The sequence below is a fragment of the Gambusia affinis genome, linkage group LG10, assembly GCF_019740435.1.
Source record: "Gambusia affinis linkage group LG10, SWU_Gaff_1.0, whole genome shotgun sequence".
Classification (NCBI taxonomy): domain Eukaryota; kingdom Metazoa; phylum Chordata; class Actinopteri; order Cyprinodontiformes; family Poeciliidae; genus Gambusia; species Gambusia affinis.
In genome coordinates, this window is record NC_057877.1 from 23,093,179 (window position 1) to 23,114,421 (window position 21,243).

The following is a 21,243-nucleotide window of genomic DNA, read 5'->3' on the forward strand; positions in this document are numbered from 1 at the left end:
CTCCTTAAACTCTGAGGTAAACCCCAGATGATGATGTGATAGTTTTGTAACGTCTGATAAGTTAACTGACACATTTTAACTGAATTAATTGGAGACACAACTGTGGATGTATTTTAACGTCATGATGATCATCGTTTCATTTGCAGGAAAAATGGCAATGCTTGTACCATCCTTACTATGAAGTACGGGGAGGGCTGTGTCATGCTGTGGAGCTGTTTTGCTCCAGAAGAAATTTGTACACTTCATAAAATAGATACCATCATGAGGAAGGACCATTATGCATAAATATTGAAACAACATCTAAAGACAGGAAGTGGAAACTTAGGTGCAGATTTGTCTTCTGAATTTAAAATAACGCTCAGCATACAGCCAAAGTGGTTTCAAAGTGGCTTAAAGACAACAAAGTCTCTTTAAGTGCACTCTTTAAGTGGCCACTACAAAATCCTGATCACAATCCTATAGAGCACATGTGTCAAACTCAAGGTCAGGGGGCCAAATCTGGCCCGGAATAGCTTTTTATCTGTCTCTCTAGACTCCAGATGCCAAACTGCATCAATCAGCCCCTTTAGGTTTTTTTGTTTCCAAAATCATGCAAAGTAAACAGATCCATGCATTAACTATGAGTTTAATGCAGATTTTCTGCAAAAATGGTCATAAACATGAGGTTTAAGCGACTGCTAACTCCCACCTGATGGGAAGTATTTCTTACTTCTGCTGCCTCAACCTGACTTGCTGTCTCTCTTTATCCAGTGTATGTAAACTTCTGGTTTCAACTGCTCCTCAGGAAGCAGAAAGTCACACAGCTCTTTGTGTGCCAGACTGCTGTTTTGCTTTTGTTTTTTAATCTCATGTCACTTCCTACTCACTTCTGATGGTAAAGAGAGTAAAACACTGCAGAGGAAGAACAAGTTACATCACAGCAGCTCAAAGTAAGTTACTGTAGTATCTATGCTGGATTTGTGTCTCACAGAGACGGGCTCAGAGTGCATGTGTGCTTCGGGATAGAAGGACAACGAGAGGGCAGGTGAGAGGAGGAACGAGAAATGCTGAGGAGCCAAGGGGGTAATTTGACTGTCTTCTGGTATTTAATTCATCCAAAAAGCCCTGAGAGGGAATTAGATAAGGTGCTTCTGCATCTGCTGGAAAAGCTTCACTTCCCAGGGTCTGCAGTGAAGCAAACAATAAAAAACTAATTTGTCCTTGACTGTCTATTATCCAATCTTTGCCTCTGTAGGAAAAATGTTGCTACAAATTAATCCTAATAAAATAAACAATTACTTATTTCTCCTGAGTGGAGGTTCAAATGTATCCTGCACTCTTTATGCGCTAAAAATGAATAATGTGCTCATAAAGTGGGAATAATTTTCTTTTTAAGCACGTTATTGTTTTTATTGTGGTTTAATTTTTACTATGATGTTGTTGGAGATTGAGCAAAACATTTTTGAGAGATTTTGCATGTTTATTATATCAAAAAACTTTATTGTTTGGAGTAAAAACGTAAAGCAAAACACCAACTGCAATAATTATAATAATGAAACAAATAATCATCACAAAATAATAAACTAAATAATAATTCAATGTATTTAAGGTAATATTTGAGCTGGAAATTATATTCGTTAGAATGCAGTTTTTATGTATTTTATCCATCTAAAAACATGGTTTCTTAACGTTAGCATTGTGGTCATATAGCTTTTAATGCAGGGTAAAGCTGCTTCCTGTTGTATTACTATATTTATGAGGGTCTGTAATATTTATGGTGTACGGGATTCCCAGCCAACACCCCTAAGCAGAACATTAACATGGTGGCATTAACCTTTCCTTCACTTAAACCAGATTAAAAATCTGACAATGAATGCGAAACCAAGCATCACATATTAAAGAGTGCTCACTCTGCAATAAAGATGTACTTTGCAAGAAGACATCAGCTCTCTGGTTCAGTTTCACTGGTGCAAAGAGCATCTTAGTCTTCTGAGTTTGATGCCATTTAATCAATGTGATATCAGCATGCACTTCCAGGTAGTTTCAATCGGAGGGACGTAAAGCCCTCGAATGCGTTTCTGGTTAGAGAAGGAGCTAAAATGAATATACAGATGGGGGAATTTAAAAGTGGACAACATGCTTTAAGGGGTTTCCCTCTAGAAATAAATGTTAGAACTGAAGACTAAAAGGAGAGTTGAAATAAGATGTTTTTTTCACCTTTTCATACCAAAAATTTTGAAAAAACATCCAAGTACAGCAGGCTTCCAGTGCTAAAGCCTTTCTCTATTCTGTAGTTAGAAACATTTAGCACCCAATATTATAACTTTAGAGATTTGAATGTCTTGTTTGATCAACTGTGAAAACCAAAATTGTGATATGTAAGTTGTTTATTTATTGTACCATTGCATTTTATTTACAAATATGGAAAGAATCAAACTTTCCAACAGTATAGGCTTTATTTTCAAGAAGTATTGTTATGACCAAAGAAAAATTAACCAAAATACCAAGTTTATATGCTCTTAACCAAAGATTTCCTTTGTTTAAGAGCATTTAGGTTAGAAGCAATCTAAAAGGTTAATTTTGACTAATAAGGACCATTTCAAAGTAAAAGCTCAGCAAAGGGGTGTTATGTGATTAATCAGGTGAAATTTCATACAGTGAATTGTTGAACACAAGGTTAATATTCATTTTAGCTCCTTCTCTAACCAGAACACATTAACCTTGTGTGTGTTAATGCTCAGCTGGCAAGATTCTTCCAGCTGAGATGAAAACAGTAATGTCCTGTTGACTCAATAGGAACTGGATGTTGAGCATAACTCAACATCCAGGACGAGTCAAGCACTTAGAAGAGATGGAAGAGAAAGCTCTTACTTTAGGTAAGTGGCCTCTGATGGAACATCAGTCCACCGAAGGCAACAGTTAGTCCAAAAAGTGAAATAAAAGTACTGACTTAAAAGCATCTGGTGGACCCTGAATAATCACACATTTCTGATATTTTTTTCTCCTGTTCAATCCATTTCAAAATACAATATTTGAGGAGGTAAATGTTCTTGTTGCTCCTTGATGAGCTTCCGTTTAAAAATGGAGAATGAACCAATATCTGTCCAATCACCAGGGCAATTAGGGACAAAGTGGCATTTACAGAATAAAAGAGACTCCTGTTAAGATAATGTCAAGTCCCCCGTCGCGCTCTACTGAGACTCCTAACTACACTGTAGGCTGTCTGTCAAGCATCAAATTCTGCTTTCATGATCAAGTTTATAAATTTGCATACAGAATTTAAAACCATATTACTTATGTGACTTAATTTGTCATTTGGTGTTACTTTGTTTCACTTAAACCAATCAATCAGTGGTGAATGACTGGCGTTCTGTTTGTCATTTCCTTCTTAATGGTGGAGAAACAGTAAGTTACGCTTAAAAGATAATAAATTAATTTCTCTCACATGAGCTATCAAAAACCAGCCCTGATACTTTCCATTAAGCAAGCAACCAACGTAAAAAAATTGTTTCATTAATCATCAAATTGATATGAATTCACTAAATAAAGCGGCAGTATATTTTGTAACTTTTATTAAAATTGTCACCATTTTGTGAGAGTATAATATGAGACAAATAATGTGTGAAAAGATTGATCTCCTTCACTTTCTCTCAATGCAACTATTGCCGTCTGAAATAACAAAAATTACCAATCAGAGCCAGAAGGAGGGTTCTAGTGCTTTCAAACAACCTCGTGAACAAAATATTCTAATAGTGGAGAAGCAACTTGTTGTTAAGGTTACTGTTCTCCACAGTCATCTGTGGCCTTGCTAGCTAGCTTTAGCATTCATGGTACACTTTGTTGTGGTGAACTAGCTGTAGCGTAGCAGAGAGAAGAGAAGAGGGAGATACAAGCATGACTGACTACACTAAGACAAAAAGTTCTTGTTTATATCTTAGGTTTGTGGTGCATTTCTATCCTAATGAACAAGATATAAAACTTTTGATATTTCATAACCAGATTTTGACATACATGGAAAAACTTTGCGAGAACTTCATATGATAGCAGAAAGTGTGATGGAAAACGTGAGAAATGCTTACAGTATTCAATTATACTGCATGAACTGATCGGTACATTATTGCGAGAGAACGCAAAAGTATTGAGAGGAAATGTAAAAGTTTTGCAAGGAAATGCAAAAGGAAAAAAAACTAATTCTCCATGTCCCATAAGGGGGCGCTGTAAATAATGGCCTAAGTTATGTTTTGTTGCCAAAAGTAATTCTGGCAAAAAAAGAAGGAACAAAAAACACTCTCTTTTTTATTGCCAAAAGATAATTTAGGCAACAATGATCACGTTTGGTGAAAAATGACTTAGGCCATTATTTTAATAAAATGACTATTAATAAGATCCATTGAGATCCAGATTTTTCACAAGGATGATTTGCACATCTCTCAGTCTCCATACTTCCAGCAGAAAAGTTTCTGCTGTTTAACTTTCATGGAACCAGCCTCCATTTCTGCTCAGCTGATTCCACCTCCTCCGTCTCTCTCGGCTGGAAGGAGTCACTTTCTGCTCCAACAGCAGCTCTGTCTGCCAAAACTCACTGATACCGTCAGATGCAACTAACCTCTTTAAAAGCAGCTTCCATGCTGAATCCCCATTCAGTTGTATGCCGTGCAACAATGGTTCTAGCTCTGCTGAGCAAAGAGCAAGTGGAGCGCAGCTCCTGCAGCGGGTTGGAGCTGGTGCTGTGCTCAGGTCGAAGTTGAAACTTGTTTAACTTTGACCACTGAGCGCTTTGCACCCATGCAGCCATTAGAGACAAGATATCTATCAAATTGCTCCAGGCCGAACAGATCAATGTGGAAACACGGCCCTCTGAATCACAGGGTCTCATCACAATTTTCTCTCCTTTATTTCATCTCTTCCTCTCTGACTGACCATGCAAGCTTAGCTTCTATTGTCAGTTTTAGCAAGAAAAAAATGCAGATAAAATGTGGTCATTATCTACTTGTAATTTTTGAAAATGCCAAGCTCTTTTTGGCTCTACTTCTCAGTGGGTGAGCAGGTCAAAATATTACATATTCTAGCAGAAAGTTGAGGAAGTGCTGCTTTCAGTCTGGACGCCAACTGACATGACGCCACCCGTCAATCAAACCAGCAGGTTTGTCAGCAACTGACCAATTAGTGGTCAGTATTTGTCCCAAAGTAAACGCCCCTTACCTGGAGGTTTATTATCAGAAATATGGTGCGGTCATAGAGATATGGTGGAAAATAATCAGAAAAAATGGCTAACCATAGTCAGAGGGGAACATGTACTTAGATACGCTTTACCCAAAGCATTCAGAGGGAGAAATAGAGTTTATTCCTTTTCCAAAAGTCAAATGGAATCTGGAACAATGTAAAAGATGGATAAATGTCTGCGGTCGACCTTGTGAGCATCTGAATACAACAGTGACCGATGTTACAACTACAACATCTTCGTACGAAGGTTTCAGTCATCGTTCTATTGTACGTCTACTGGTTAAATCAAAGATTAAAGCGTCGAGCTGTGTGTTGTGGCTATAAATGTGTATGGAATATTTATGTACAAATATTCATACACAGCCTGACAAACATGATCAAAACATATTTCAGAAACCTACTATTAAATAATTACTCACCCTCTTTTTGCAAGTGCAAAATGCTCCTGACAACTATGTCAAGAAGAACCCAGAGACGCAATAACAGAAAACATGACAGGTGAAATATTTGGAAAATTAAAAAAAATTAATAATAAAATAGATGAGAAATATCTTAGAGCAATGCCAGTTTTAAACAACAGGATGAAGTAAAAAATTTTATCATGTTCTGGTACAACATCATAAAGTTCAGAGCCTCGATGCTCTGGGTCTAAACCCCGAACAGATTATATCTGCTGCATGTTCCACAAATTGTGCAATAAAACCAAAATTAAAAACACCATGGTTAAACTTTAACATTGTGCCATGTTATTTAACCTTCCAAGATCCTGGTTCATTGAATGTCTTTTTGTTTCCTCCACTTGTATTTGAAAGTAAAATCTGAAGACAGCAGTCTTTGCCACAGCATTTACTTTCAACAAAAAGAAAACTCGGAAAAATGATCAATATAAAAGCCACTAAACCCCTGTTGGAATCCTTTTGTAAGAGAATGCTCCCCTGCACAAGACTTTAACACATATAGTTTGAAATAAATTACCTTTTCTAGTCTATGATTGAGAACTATGATTAGGTTGAAGGAAACATTTTGCAAGCCAGTGGATTATTTGATATTTAGCTCACAAATTATTGCCCCCAGTAGAATAAAAAGTAGTAAATTCTTATCCAAGTCTTAATAGCTTCTATTATAAAAGTTGTTTGGAGCTATTAAAGACTGTAAAGGACACACCTGTCAGCTATCAAGCCACAATCTGCAGCCCACATACTCAAAGAGTCATGCAAGATGCATGAGAGAGTCGAAGAGTGGGTGTATGAGTGTGTCCTCGTTACACCATCAAAGGCTTTTGGTGACTGCCGCGAGGCTCCGCCATCAGCACTCCGAGACAGGATCTGGCTTCCTCTCCAATTATGATTCCCCCACCTCAACAGAGGGTCAGGTGGTCCTTTCTCAATCGGGACAGAAGGAGGGAAGTGGCAGGATGGAACGGGAAAGAAAAACGTAGTCGATTGCAGGCCATTTGTGGAATTGAAAGGGAATTCCTAATATAGTCTTGGCTGTGAATACTGAGTTGGCTTGGACTGGGAGCTGCTCATTTTGGGTTGGCTGAATGGTAACTGTGACTGCAAAGCTGTCTGTTGGAGAAAAAAAAATAAAAAACAGAAATAAAAAAAGCAGATTTTGTTCCAAAAACGATTTATCTCTGAACACAGAGAAATGGCTCAAACATTTTTTATTAGTAAAAATCAGTTCTATATAGATTTGTAGAGCAGAAAAATGTAACTTTTACATGATTCTCAAAATGTCTTAATATCTCTGTGGGTTAAAAGCTGTACTGAACATTTGACTTGTGCCCAATATCTCACTTTAAGTCTGAAGGGAACGGATTATGAAGCTCTTTACAATAAAAAATAAACAATAGTAACATTAATAACAATGATAACGAGCATCCATGCTGAATCCTAATAGTCAAGTCACATCTGTAAGAATGTGGATGGATGGAGAAAGATTCTCAGTCAGAATCCAGGCAGGACTCTGGCTGGATCACTTTAAAGCATTAATTTTACTGCTGATAAAATTAAAAGATTACTTTAAAGCTAACACTGCCAGGAGTATGAATAATCTTGAGCTTAACCATTTTCTCACTGTACTTAATATGATTCATATCTTGTCATTTTGTCACGATTTCTACTTTCTATCAGAAACCCTAGAAAATACTAGAAAACAATTAACAAGACTAATGTTTAATCCAGAGAGTTAAAGATGATGTCTGCCGACTCTAGGCCGGGTAGAGATATGATGGCTGCCACAGGAGCTTTAACTCTTCTGGAAAAGAGGTCTTTTTTATTTTACTATTTATCAAGAAGCACATTTATGAGATCAGACGTTGATGTTGGACAAGAAGCCTTTGTGTCTACAATCTGAACGTCATGTCACATTTTATCTGACACATGCACAATAATTTTGCACCAGAAAAAGGCAGACGCGGTAAATTTGGAGTTAAACAATGGCTATAAATTACGATTATGAACTTATACAAAATATATTTGTCACTGAAGAGCATCACATCATAATCCCACCACTCTGACTATAAATCCAAACTGACTTCTCTACAGAAACTGCAGTCAATGCTCCACAAAAGGCTGTTGGTGTTAGTTGTGCTTCCTTTTTTTAAAAGTTTCATTTGTTATGATCTTGCAAGGATACTGTTGACTCCCACAGCTGAATAAACTTTAAACTCAATCCGTAGACGACTGCATCCATTGTTACGTCTGTAAACAGAGTGCTGCTGTGTTAACTCAACATTCTTCTGTGCATGCGGGTCGCTTTGGGGATGTAAACCGTTCACACAGAAGTCTCACTGCGGTCACATCATTCAGGAGAATGAAAAGCCACACAAAAGACAAACTTTCAGCAAAAATTAAATCAGAATTGAGAATCGAGATCTGCTGTGTGACTATAGCCTAATTTACACCAAAGGTGTTTTATTGGTCAAAATTCGGTGAAAGACACAAAAGTCCTTTTATGTAAAAATCCATCCACTTGGAATGCTGAGAGATTCTAATGAGAAAAGACAAAGTAAATTGTTTACTGTTAATTTCTTCATTTTATAGCGTTATTACCAGGATCTCTTGCTTTCTTTTTCTTTTACTGTTTCTACAATAAAGCTCTTGATTTTGCTACAACTCTTTCAAAGCTCTATCCAACCAGCGCCACTCTTGCTCTAGACTCCAACTTCAAAGAAATCCTTTCCAAGATGTTTCAGTTCTTTACTTTGAACTATTTACCATCTCCCTTAAAGCTTTCTTCACAAAATCCTAAGATAGTTACATTCTGGAGGTTTAGAAGCTCATCTGAAGGATTTCAAAGGCAAATCTACAACCAGGAACAAAGCAAACTCATACAAAGTAAATATCAACAGAGGGTATGATGGTTTGGAAGAGGAAATACACGTCCAAGATGACGCTACATTGCAACATAAACTCATCACTCATTTGGCAATAAGGTGAAATTTTAAATCTAGAGTTGCATTTTCTTAACACATGTTACTGAGAACTGGATATCCAGGACAGAAATTCAATGCATATGCTATAATTTAATAGGCAAAAATACAGAGCTACATTCAGATTGCATTTCTCCACAACTACTTACTCCCTTAAAGAACAACTGACAATTATTTTATTCAATTATTTAGAAATAAAAAACATTGTTTGAAATAAAATATAATTTTATTTCAACTAATAGACTCAATTTACTTTAATTCAATAATTAAAATGTAGTTGAAATTTCTTTACTTTCTGGACGAGCCACTGCGATCACAATAATTTCCAGGCTTTCATCCTGGCTGCTGGCATTTGTTGTTCGTTTCTTGGGGGTTTAATCCCCTCAGTTTCCTCTCAGTAGGTAAAATGCATGCCCTATGGAGCTGAGGTGTGGAGAATGACTTGCTCAGTCCAAACAGTTCTGCAGGTTTTGCAGGATACTCCAAATAATCATATACATAAAAAAAAAAAGATTGTCACCTAATCAATGAAATGTGTATCCATTGTCTCATACTCATTATTGGATATCAAACGCAACAATAAAACATTATTATTGTTCTCATGTTTGGAGAAAGATGTCAATAACTGCTCTTTCTGAAAATAAAAGAACAAATAACATCAACAACATGGACTGTGTACGTCAACTATTTTTTTAAAACTTTTATTTGGTTTGGCAGTAACAGCAAAACCATAGTCTTTTTGACACAGTTTCAAAATAAAAAAATATATATTGTGTAAGTTAACAAACTCACCTTCTACTCAAAACAGCAGCAGCCTATAGAGGTTGTTTTAACACAAATAGATGCACAAATACCTTGCTTTATCTCTTTTTGAAAAGTGAGGATCACAGCAGAGTAAAAACAAGTTACACACACTTTACATATAGTATTCCTATATACAGTATACTGTGTAAATATTTATAAACCACTTTATTAATAAATATCTATCACCCTCTAATTTATAGTCGTGTGCAAATGTTCCTATCAATCCACATGAAATCAAGAGGACTTGTTTACAACATGTTACAGTTTTTGACTTGCTACCACTGTAGTTTGTTCAGTGCCGTACAGAAACATTAACTTATTGTTGTTTTTTTTCAATATCTTTTTGAAATCTTTGACATACCCTGTAACAAAACAAATCATACCAGATGAAGAATAATCTGCATTTTCAGTAAACAAAGTCAATTTTGTTAGCAAATGAACTGTATGAGTTTACTTTAAAAGAAACTTTTCTTTTTCTGTTTATGAGTTTTTACCACGTCGTTAAGTTTATACAGGACTGATCAGCACATTTGCTCTACCTGACCTAATTTTCACCTAAAATCAAACAGAACTAAAAAACAAAACAAAAAACAAAACAAAATAAAAACAAAACCTCATCCCATTAAAGTCAAATGACAGCATATTATGAGGCCAGTATTTGTTGGACCTTCCCTTTGTTATTCTTTATATAGAGCAGACAGAATAGCTACAAAGGGGAAATCTACCACAGATGGGACAGAGAGAAATCAAAGATTAAAAGCAACTCATAGTTTCAGTGGTTGTCACTGTAGTTATCACAAAGTCATGGCAAAGAAAGTCCAATAGTCCTTGAATTTGTTCAGGGTGGTTTTAAAAATGCAGCATTTCATGTTTATCATTTCTAAACATCCATTTCCTACAAAACAACCTTTTTTTAGGCACATAAGCAGAACAACGTGTAGTGCATGAGAGCTGCATAAAAACATTTTGTAGCTTCACAGAATTCACCTTTCATTATTTTAAACAGATATGAAGGCAGTAGATCACTAAGCTACAAGAAACAAACGTTTCCAGTCACATTACGATTTACCAAATCCTGGCTTAAAAACAAAGTCACACTAACTCTTAAGAAGTCTGGATGTAATCTGCTTTTTAACACACAATGATGCAATCAGCAGCTTTAAAACAAGGAAAACAGCGCAAGCTACAAAGAATAGCAAAAGGGCGAAACACAATCCTAAAGGGACACATGTCCTCTGTTGCTTTTCTTATTAAACACAAAAAGAATCCCAAAAAGTACCAAACATATTAAGGCTTAAACATTACTGGGAGAGTATGAAACTTCAATAGAGAGATGCTCCTATTGGAAACATTAATGAAATTTTACCAGGAAGCGGCTGACGGGGCTGAAACTGGAATATTTTTGCTCTTAAACAACAGATGAGAATAAAAATTGAATGCTGTTTTTCATTTCATTTGAAGCTTGTATCCTATTCCTTCCAAAATCTTCCATACCCATGAGCATTTATCTATTATAACATGTTACACCTAAATCCATCAATGTAATTGTTTTAGGGATATTATGTGATGCACCAACACAAGGTAATACATGGCTGTAGAGTCAATGAAAGAGGATGCATACCTTTTCTTTCGTTTTATAAGCAGAATACTTAAAGATTTAACCAAACTGGATGAGAGGGCGCCTAATTAGCATGTAGAAGTTTAAATACAAATAAATTCAGAAGTTTAAAGCCACATGCTCAGGTTGGACATCTGTGGACAATCTGGCCATGATGGAAAATAGGAAATAAGTAATTAAAGAAACGCCTTAAGATATTCTGCTTAAAGTTTGCAATCAGTCATGTAGAGCAAACAGAAAACATGAGGAAGAACGGTCAGAAGAGACGAAGGATGAACTTGGACTGCTCACCATATCAACAATGACACATTGTAGGAGTAGTATTATGTAGTGGGGACAGATTTAGTGGGGACAGATTTTTGCAATTTATGACTCGATGAATGTAGCCAAATAAACTAATATAATCAAATTCAGGCATGAAAAGATTTAAGAGAAGGTCAGTTAACTTTAGTTGCATCCAGACTTACAATGAGGCGCTTCAAAACCTATTTGTATGTAATGGACCAGCAAGAACAGACCTGAAATCAGTGAAGAGTCACTGGCCAGACTGGAATATTTATGTCCAGAGATACTCTCTAACCAACCTCACTGAGTTTGAGCTATTTTGCAAAGATAAAGGAGCAGAACTTGAATCTCTACTGGTAGAGACATACTCTAAAAAATTTGCAGCTCTAATTACGGCAAATTATTGCTCTATTAAATATCGACTCAGGAAGTCTGAATAAAAATGAATGCAACAATGGAAACCATGTTTCATGTTTATTTTCCTCCATTATCCACCACTTTGTGTTGGTTTCTCCCATAATTCACACTCAAGTTTATAGATGTAGCATCAGAAAATATGAAAAAAGGTTTAAGAGGGTAAAATGTTTTGGCAAGGCTTTGACAAAACAAGAAAAGTAATTGAAATTAAAGCAAAGAACTACAGTTTAAATTTTTTTTTAAACTATCGGTATCAGATTAAAAATTGTAAAACACTTTAATTTCATTATATAGATGCGAGTTTTATCTCATTTTCAACTTCAGCAACCTTTGTGTGAGGGCTTGGTGTCATATTTCAATGATTAAGAGCACTATTAAGAAGAAAGTGTAAGAAATAAGAAAAATAAGACAAAAAAAAAAAACTAAAAAGAAGAATAGAGTACTGTTCAATGCACAGAACTACAATCCATGACCGTATTCCTGCAGCCTTGAACATTTACACAAATGGAAAGGTAATTTCAGATGAGATTTATCCTTACAGCAATTTCAAACTACATCAGATTACATTAATCTAAACCCCCACACTTTGCTGCTCCGAAATAAAATCCACTACCATCTTCAACACACCACTCTAAAACACACAAAAAACACAGGATACATCTGGGCGACTGTCCTTACATTTGGGAAAAAATGCTTTCTTCCATTTATAGCTAATAATCAGATTAAAAATAAATTAAATAAATAAATAAAATGCATTGATAACTTTGTTAAGGCGCTGATTTAAACAGTCAGATCAGTGGTCGAAGAAAAACAAATTACTAGAAAAATTATATTTTTCTCAAAAAATAAATAAATGAATAAATAAAAAACAGTCATGATTAACATTTATCAGCTTCTGTTGTCATGGTCACTGTTTGTGTCTTTAAGTATGTCTAATGTTAATGAGGGACCTTAAACTGTATTTTTAAATAAACATAATCTCTGATAAAAAATAAATAAAAGTTTGACAAGCATTAAGGTAAAATTATATATGGGATGTTTAATTGTTCATTTTTGGGGATGTTTGTCATTTTGATTTTGCACTCTGCCTGACATAAGGTGAAAGCCTGAGTAAGCCTCTGTGGTGCGGTGTAATAAAATCCATCACAGAAAGCCCACCTCTCATTAATATTCTCGGTCTAGACACTGCATCTGTCTCCTTGAAAACCCCAGTCACCTTTTTTTTTTTTGAGCGAGTCAAGATTATTGTTTGACAAAACAGAAAGGCGTTTCCAGATTTTCTACTGAAAATTAACTTTTTAAGGAGAATTTTAACCCCATTAATAAAGCAGTCACTCAGATGGAGCATGAGTTTGCTCTTTTTCTCGGCTTGGGCTCTCCAAAATCCCTTTCGTCTGCACCACAGTGGCTGAAAGAGCACATAGTCTGTGACAGTCTGCGCATGCCCAAGCGAAACACACTGTTTGACAGACTGTAGATGACACAATTGCAGAAGCTGTTGCTAATGGCTAGCCAGGTGGTGATGAATGACAAGGCAGGGATATCTAACACGTGGGAACTCTCTAGGAGAAAGTAAATTATGTAAGGAAGCCAAAGCATATAGAAAACACTTGTGATGCGGAACAGCACCATGGCGTAGCGTCGATCTGGTCCGTGCCCTCCGTGATGCCCACTGCTGTTCCCCTCCCCGGGTTCCATTTCCTGGCTGGGGAACCGGGCCCTCCGTTCGCTGATCTCCCTGTTGTGTTGTTGGCAAATGCGAAAGATGTGGTAATAGGTAAAACAGACGACAAGTGCGGCCGGTGCATAAAGAAAGCACACCACGAAGCCAGTGAATATGGCCGAGGTGGGCCAAGAGTGAGCACACCATTCAAATATATCCCCATGATATCCTGGCTTACCCCAACCAAAGAAGGAGGGCAAGAAAACCAGGCTGGAGTAAACCCAAATGATGGCGATGCAGCCTCGTAGTCGACATGGCGTCACCAGTTGGTTGTATGATAGTGGTTTGGTTATGGCTAGGTAACGATCCACACTGATGCAGGCCAAACAGGCCATTGAGACGCTCTTCAGAACTGAGATGACGTAGCTGAAAACCTGGCACGTAATTGGTTCCTGGACACCTGCTGGGTAGTGTAGCAGAGACAATGTGGGCACGAGGCAACTGAGACCAACCAGCAGGTCAGCGTAGGCCATCGTCTGGATGAAGTAGCTTGTGGTGTAGTGATGCAGCAGAGGGGCACAGTGAAACACGAAGATCACAGTCAGGTTCCCGACAATAATGAGGACCGTCAAAAGCACGATGACAACAGTCTCCAATACGCAGGCCTCCACGCCTTCCTTCAACCCCCATCCCAAAGGGCAAGAGTGGTTGGAGGCCCTGCCAGAAAAGATGTCTCCATCGCTGCTGTTGGCAGTGAGCGTAGGATGTGTCGCCAGTTCAGAGTGGTTCATTTTCTCGGTGTAGGTGAGTCAGATTTGTTGTATGCCACCCATAAACAGACTGACTTGAAACTGGAGATCTGCCAGTGACCCTCTGGTTTTTCACCACCCCTCAGTTCAAACAGCGTATTATTCTCTCAAGCACACTTGTGCTTTTGCTCAGCATACCCTCACATTGCTGGGTCTCAATCAAGTGAACGGTGACTGGAGGAAATTCAGTACGGTCTCTGAAACAGCATGGCAACTTGTTTCTCTCTTCTTTCAAATTGAGCATGGCTGGTGATGGCAGTCAGTGGAATAGGAAAAATGATTCAACCAAAAGTGAAGTAGCATTAGTCCCGCTACCAGCATGGATCCCAGAGGCGAGTATCCCTGCTGGTTTGGAGCCCCGATCTGTGGCCTCATCGCATGATTTTAATGAGAGTTGCCACCAGGAGGCTGGGGATTTTAAGTCGTCACCACAGGGGCAGAGAGCACAGAAGATGTGAAGAAGGAAACCACACAAGGTTACGGGACAAAACTGAGAGCATGCTTCCTCCAGCAGATACTCTTCAAACAAAAAAAATAGCTTAGATTATTTTAAAGATTAAGGATTGGCTCTTCAGTTTAATTCAAAGTTTCAATTTGTGGTGAATAATAGAGCAGGCTTCCCCTATTTTGGTGGTTCTCTGTCAGCGTCTGGAGCCCATGTATGCCCAGCTATTGTCCGAATCAAAACACAGACACAGGCTACAATAACAGCGGGATGTCCACAGCAGATAATGTCACAGCTCTTTCAGCGCATACGGCAGTGGGGGGGAAGAATCTGTTTATAAGGCATTACTAGAATTTGGTCAAACAAAGCATGTCAAAATGTCTCGGTCACACAGAAAAGGCTTAAATCCAAAAGTACAAGCTTGCCTCTCAGAGTTACTGGACTGCAAGTTGCACAAACAAAGCAAAATGCAAAAACATCTAGGATCTGATAGTTGGGTTAAATGTCAGAATCCCATGGGGTTGGGTAAAAGGACACTCTAGGAGTAAGGAGAGGCCAGCTGACAAACTCAGAGCTCCACTCACTTCCACTCCTCAGAAATCCCTGTGGCCACACTTGCAGAAAGGGGTCTCAGAATCAATCAGTGCACCTTTCAATTATCCCATAAACTTGATACTGACATAATACTTTCTCCACAAGTGCTTGATGCAACCTTGGTTTTTCTAACTACTCCTCGAAAACTGTACAGGATCCTATGCCTTTGTCTTTCGATCCACGTCTTTCACTCTGACCAAGACCCTGGAAGTTCATCAAAAGGGGGGAATCCACTGTTGCAGAAAACCAACAAAAAGAAAGTCCCAGTTGGAGTCCCGGTGTTTAGCGTTGGCTTTTGGAAAAAAAAACCTTTTGCCTCAGTCAAACAGGGCAATCCATGTTTTGGGATTGTTTTTTCAACAAATAAATCCTTGGATCCCGGAATAGGGAAAATGAAAAAGCAGCGCAGCAAAATAAGCAAAATAAAAAAAGGGTGACTGCATTGATGGAGATGAGTTAAAACTGCAGCGAGGGAAGAGAGGGGACGAGGAGTCCCTCAGCCCTGGTGCAGTGAGGAGAGATGCTGCGACTGGCTTACACTTCCCTCCCTCCCTACACAATCTCTCTAGCTCGCACACTCAAGTTTCGCTCTCTCTCTCTCTTTCCACACACACACACCCCCAAACAAAACCCTCCCTCTTCCTCCCTGATCACCCTCTTTCCTACCCTCCTGGCTGCACCTGAGGCTCCCTGAAACATTATCCCATCTCTCAGACTGGCTTTTTTCCCCAGGGGTAAATTTAGAGACATTTCCTATTTACATATCACTTATCTCTCTTGCAGTCGATTTTCTATTAACTTACCCACACTCCCCTTTTCTCTCCTGTTAACTCCACCTCTTTTTCCATCCTTTTCCATCTCAGCCCAACAGGTTCCAATCTTTATTTACTTTTTTTAATATACAGAACATTAAAATATAAAGTAGCGAAAAATACTGAAATAGACCTATCCAAAGACCAACCTCAACAATCCTTACAATTTAATCCACGGGTCACCTAACCAAAATCCCAGCATGACTGCAGGTCCTTTAGGTGACTTCATTCACACTACATTTAATTCAAACCAAGGGGCAGTTATGTCTGCCCCTTGGTTACAGTCGTCAGGCAGTTTGGCCAGTTGGGAGCATCCTCTGGCCGACAGATGATAAAAAGGATCAAGTGACAGCAAATTGGCTAAGCAGCATGCCAGATGGAGGAAAAAACGGTATTACAGACTGGAGAGCAAATCTTAACTGGGAACATTTACATTTTAATTATTACAATATGTAAGTGCATCTTAATAAATCAGAACAGAGTCAGTTGAAACGTATATATTTTTTAACACAATAATGTGGGGTCTATTAAAACGGAGGTCCATGTTGAATGCTATAAACTTACATCAACTCACTCCATTTAGTCTGTTCACTTGGGTTTTAGGTCAAAATTAGTTAAAAATGTAATGTTGGCTAAAATGCTCTCATTAACATGTGGACTAGTATATTGACTAACATTAACACACTTCATTCAGAGTGTTAAGCTTAGCTTTTTATCAAAATTAGCTAAAATGCTAATGTTAGCTAAAAGAGCTAACATTAGCATAAAGGCTATCACTCAGATAGTTTACCCTTTAGTGATTTACACTATTCACTATGCAAAAACCAATATAGAAGCTAAAATGAGCTACATAGTGAATAATTGTTTAAGATGAGGAAACAGCCAGTTCTGGCCTAGTTTTCAGGATCCGTCTGATTGTGGCACTTCAGTCCTTAACCCATGTTTTGTAAATCTCCCCAAACTCTTAAAAACCTTTGCTATAAAATCATCTAAATGTTTTTCTATTCATGTTTACAGCACTGTGAACTGCCACCGTCTTTAACAATGACCGTTTAGCACAAAACTTAAAACAAAGCCTTTATGCATATTGTTCATTAACTCTTTCCAGTGTATACCGAGTGACATTTGTAGATTTAACCTGAAATTAAAGACAAAATGGGATTGCATTTCATAAAATGTGAGACATTAATGTCTAATTTTTCTATTTTTAGAGACATTAACTAGATTTTAAAGATTGTTTAATGAGGTAGAGTGATCATAAAATCAGAGTTCAGTGGCGTATAATGGTTCTTCAATGGCAGAGAACATAAATCTAAATATTTTGCTTCATAATTGCTTACCGATTTCTAAAATATTTAGATTAAAGAAAAAAGCAACTTGCTTATAAGGTAACTATTCCTAGAGGACTAGTCTATTTTTTTCATAAGAAAAAAAGAGCAGGTGACAGCATAACAAAGAATTCATTCTTTACTTCATTCTACAGAAACTTTTAAAAATAATAAACAATAAAAAACAAGCTTGTCTACTCCAGTAGATTACCAGACCATTCTTAAACTGGCCAGGCAATGAAGCTTACAAAAATATGACAGTATCACATTAATTTGAGTGGTGCTCCAAAATGATGTGCTTGTGCTGCCCACTCAATCACCCAGGCTACAAGCAGTGAAAAAAATAAATAAAAAGGGATCAAATTCACTAAATTTGCTACAACATGTCCCCTGATTTAGTTCAGAGTTATTTATCATTGGAAAAATGCAAATATATTCTTTTGATATCTATTTAAAACATTTATTTCTTTATTAAACAAGTAACCTAAGGCATTAATTCAAATAGTATGTTTTAGAAAACAGCACAGCAGTCAGGTACTTTCACTGGAAGACAGTAATGAGATTAACTGTTAATAATTCTGCTGAAATTCGACAAACTACTTCATCAGAAAACAAAGGAAAGCTGTGATGAAGAGAGGAAAACAAAAAATAAAAAGGCGATGGTGTGAAAAACCACAAAACTTTTAGGTAAGCAGTTCTACTCTATGAACAGAGCCAGTCAAAGGGGATCTCTCAGCACAGTGATCTTTACCTTTGGTGGTGGACACTGATGAAAAACATGACCAGAAGGCTACCGTTAATAATTCATTCTGCTCCAAAACAAAGCCAGCAGGGCCTCTGGGAAGCAAAGGTGGAGGCTGATTCACCTTTCGCTGCTTCTCAGCATCCCAACCCCATCCATCCCAGGGCACCTGCTGATTTCAGTCTCAACTGAACAGCTCTGTATAAGTGAGAAGTTTACATATGAATTAAAGGGTGTTTGGCCTCAAAGCACATCAGAAAACTACAGCAAATATTTGTCCTCTTGTTTAAAATCTCTTAACAGTGAGAAGTTAGTTTCATGATATGAATCATGCCTAAGGGAACTTTAATAGTCTGTTGTAAATGATAATGTTACATTTTGTCATCGTAAAATTTAAATGGGGTTCCACCAGGGACCATTTTAGGCCACTTTTTTTTTTCTTTTTCTTTTTTAATGAATGAGCTCCCAAATCAGCATCCAAGTAAGGCTGGTAATAATTTTCAATTCTATGTGTACAGGAAAACATTAATATATTGGTAAGGGAAATACTGATGTAGTAAAAAATTAATGCAAAATGAAACTATACTATTCTTAGCTTTCCTCATAAATTTCATGTTCATCCTCTAAATCAAATCCTAATCAGGATTATTCAAATCCAATATATTATATTCCTTATTATATTGCGGTACACCAAGTGTTTAAGCAAAGTTTTTATAAAATCTGATTAAGTTCATACAAATGATTAAATAACAAAATGCTGTATCATGAGAAAAACTAAGGACAGAGGTTTGAGTAAACAATTAGTGAAATGTCTTTATCAACATCTACAATAGAGAAGCTCTTGTGGGTCTGCATTATGGATGAAAAAGCTCGATATTCCCAGAGCTGTCAGAGTACAGTCTGCATAAGACTGAGACACAGAAATGTTGTGACCAGAGAAGATGCTGGAGGCAGGATCTTCCTAATCGGACCTGTCATAACCGTGTCAGAGGAGCTCAGAGGCTATGCTAATTTACCCACAGTGGATGAATTCATCACTGTACTGCAGCAAATTTACAGTCATAACAAATATCATGTAAGGTTGTTTTATTAACTTCTTCAAATGAACCTATGAAAAGTGTTTGCCTCTCCTATATAGCTACTTTTCCTTTTGCTGTGCTTGAATTTAAGTAATTCTGCAAAAGGTTGGGCTATATTGTGCTTGATCACTGCCACCACAGTTGGCAACCATTATCTTAAACTTTTCCCCATAATAAATGAAGCTGTTATTTAAATCTTTTTTGATCTGGTTATTTTTGTAATTTTTAAACATAAGTGTATTAAGTTGATTAATTTTTGTTGCTTTTAAGGTTATCACATATTTTTTATAAATGCTTCTGAAGTATTTCTGTTTTATTTTAATGTTTTACTTTTATTAGTTAGCCACTTGGCATTTAAAGTCATTTTAATTAATTTCAGATAGTGTCACGGCCTTCTGTTCCAAAAAACCAAAATTTCCAATAAAGGCCATGGGTGGTAACAGTTGGGTTTTGGATTTGTACGCACTTCCGAATTGATTTATTTATTGTAAAAGTAGAGACAAAATAATTACTAAAAATGTCTTGTAACTTAGTCAAAACAAAAAATAATCTCAATTTAATGTTTGAAAGTATAAAAAGTGGTTAGAAGGTATAAAAAAGTGGTCAAAAAATAATTTTACAAAATCTCCCGTCCACACCAGACATTTACCAAACAATCCTCCACCAAGCACCCGGTGTGTTCTTAATTACTTAAATTAATGGGAGGGTCTAACAATTAGCAACGTAATCTAAACAATTCCAGATATAAAAATTAATTACAAATTTTGGTTCTAAATTAACTTAAACATATTCTAACTACCCAAAGAACAAAACTAAATTGGTAGAAATTACAAACTACAAAAATGTAGCATAAATGGCCACAACAGATAGTGTATGTGAATGGGAGCATGAGGGATGCCATGTAAAGAGTTATTCAGAAATTAGAAGAGCAGTTGTGCTGTTGATAGACTTATTTTGCAAAGCAGCTATAATGGAAACAGTGTTGCTGAGCTGTGGAGCAGCTTTGCAGCTGGTCCCTTCAGATACCAGCATGGGGATTAGCTATAGAGGAGGTTGTGTGTACTTATACAAGAAGATGTGATTGACAAGACTTTGGACATTTAAAACTGCATTTTTCTCCCCATTCATGACTGAGAAGGCGACTTAGATTTGTTGAGGACACGCCCATGTCAGGGTAACAATGCTTACATATAAACATGAGCAGAGTCCAACTATAGATTCGCCTAAGAGTGTCAATGTCGAAACGCCAGCACTGAGGACCTTCAGACACTGCTTACGCTGCATGTTTCTAACCGCCATAAATGAGCATTAACTTTTTCTGCAATCCACAAGGTCAGATAGATGTACAAACAGCATGTTTGTGAATATCTGCATGGGGAGTTACTGTACCACATTGATTTTAGAGGATGCCAAAGAAAGAAAATATGACTGATGAGCAAGGATGAAATTTTACTGTAATTTAGAAGTATGGCAGATTACATTGTTGCAAGATTAGCTATATATTGTGGTGAAGCTTTTCATCAACACAAAATAAATTTTTAAATGTTTTAGCAGAACCATGCTGTGGTCAGAACAGTTTTAATTTTTTATAGAAATGTGTCTGTTTTTAATTCATAACTGTATTTTTTTTTTTGGTAATTTAAACTTTTGAATTCATTTTTGTGTCATTTATTGAATAGACTGATTACACATTTTAGAAAGAAATTAATGTGGCAACAAACTGGCTACAGTGATTAAGATGTCTCTCTAAGTATAAAGTACTTGTGTAGAAACAATTGTTGGATCAGGACCCGGGCTGCTTCTAACTGGTCCATCAGTCTCTCCTAACATTTCCTCCCCCAAATATGCAGCCTTTGGAGACAGAAATGGGACTCAAACCAAACCTGGGAATCCTTGAAGAAGATTTTGCAAACCAGTTGCAATAAGCATGGTTTTTGTTTGCGTCCTTGTATGGTTAGACTAGTTTAGTTGAAAAGCTTTGCAAGATGTTTTTTCAGTGCTGATAGTTG

The 21,243-nt window shown here is 37.1% G+C and overlaps 2 protein-coding genes across 3 annotated transcripts in view; both read right to left on the reverse strand.

Annotated features, from left to right (window-relative positions):
- Nucleotides 1-21,243, reverse strand: part of rabgap1l (RAB GTPase activating protein 1-like) — a 161,418-nt gene that overhangs the window by 101,026 nt on the left and 39,149 nt on the right. The window lies entirely within an intron of this gene.
- gpr52 (G protein-coupled receptor 52) lies at nt 11,655-15,769 on the reverse strand. Its single transcript, XM_044130482.1, has one exon. It carries the CDS (start codon nt 14,214-14,216, stop codon nt 13,098-13,100), a length of 1,119 nt encoding a protein of 372 aa, XP_043986417.1. The 5' UTR covers nt 14,217-15,769; the 3' UTR covers nt 11,655-13,097.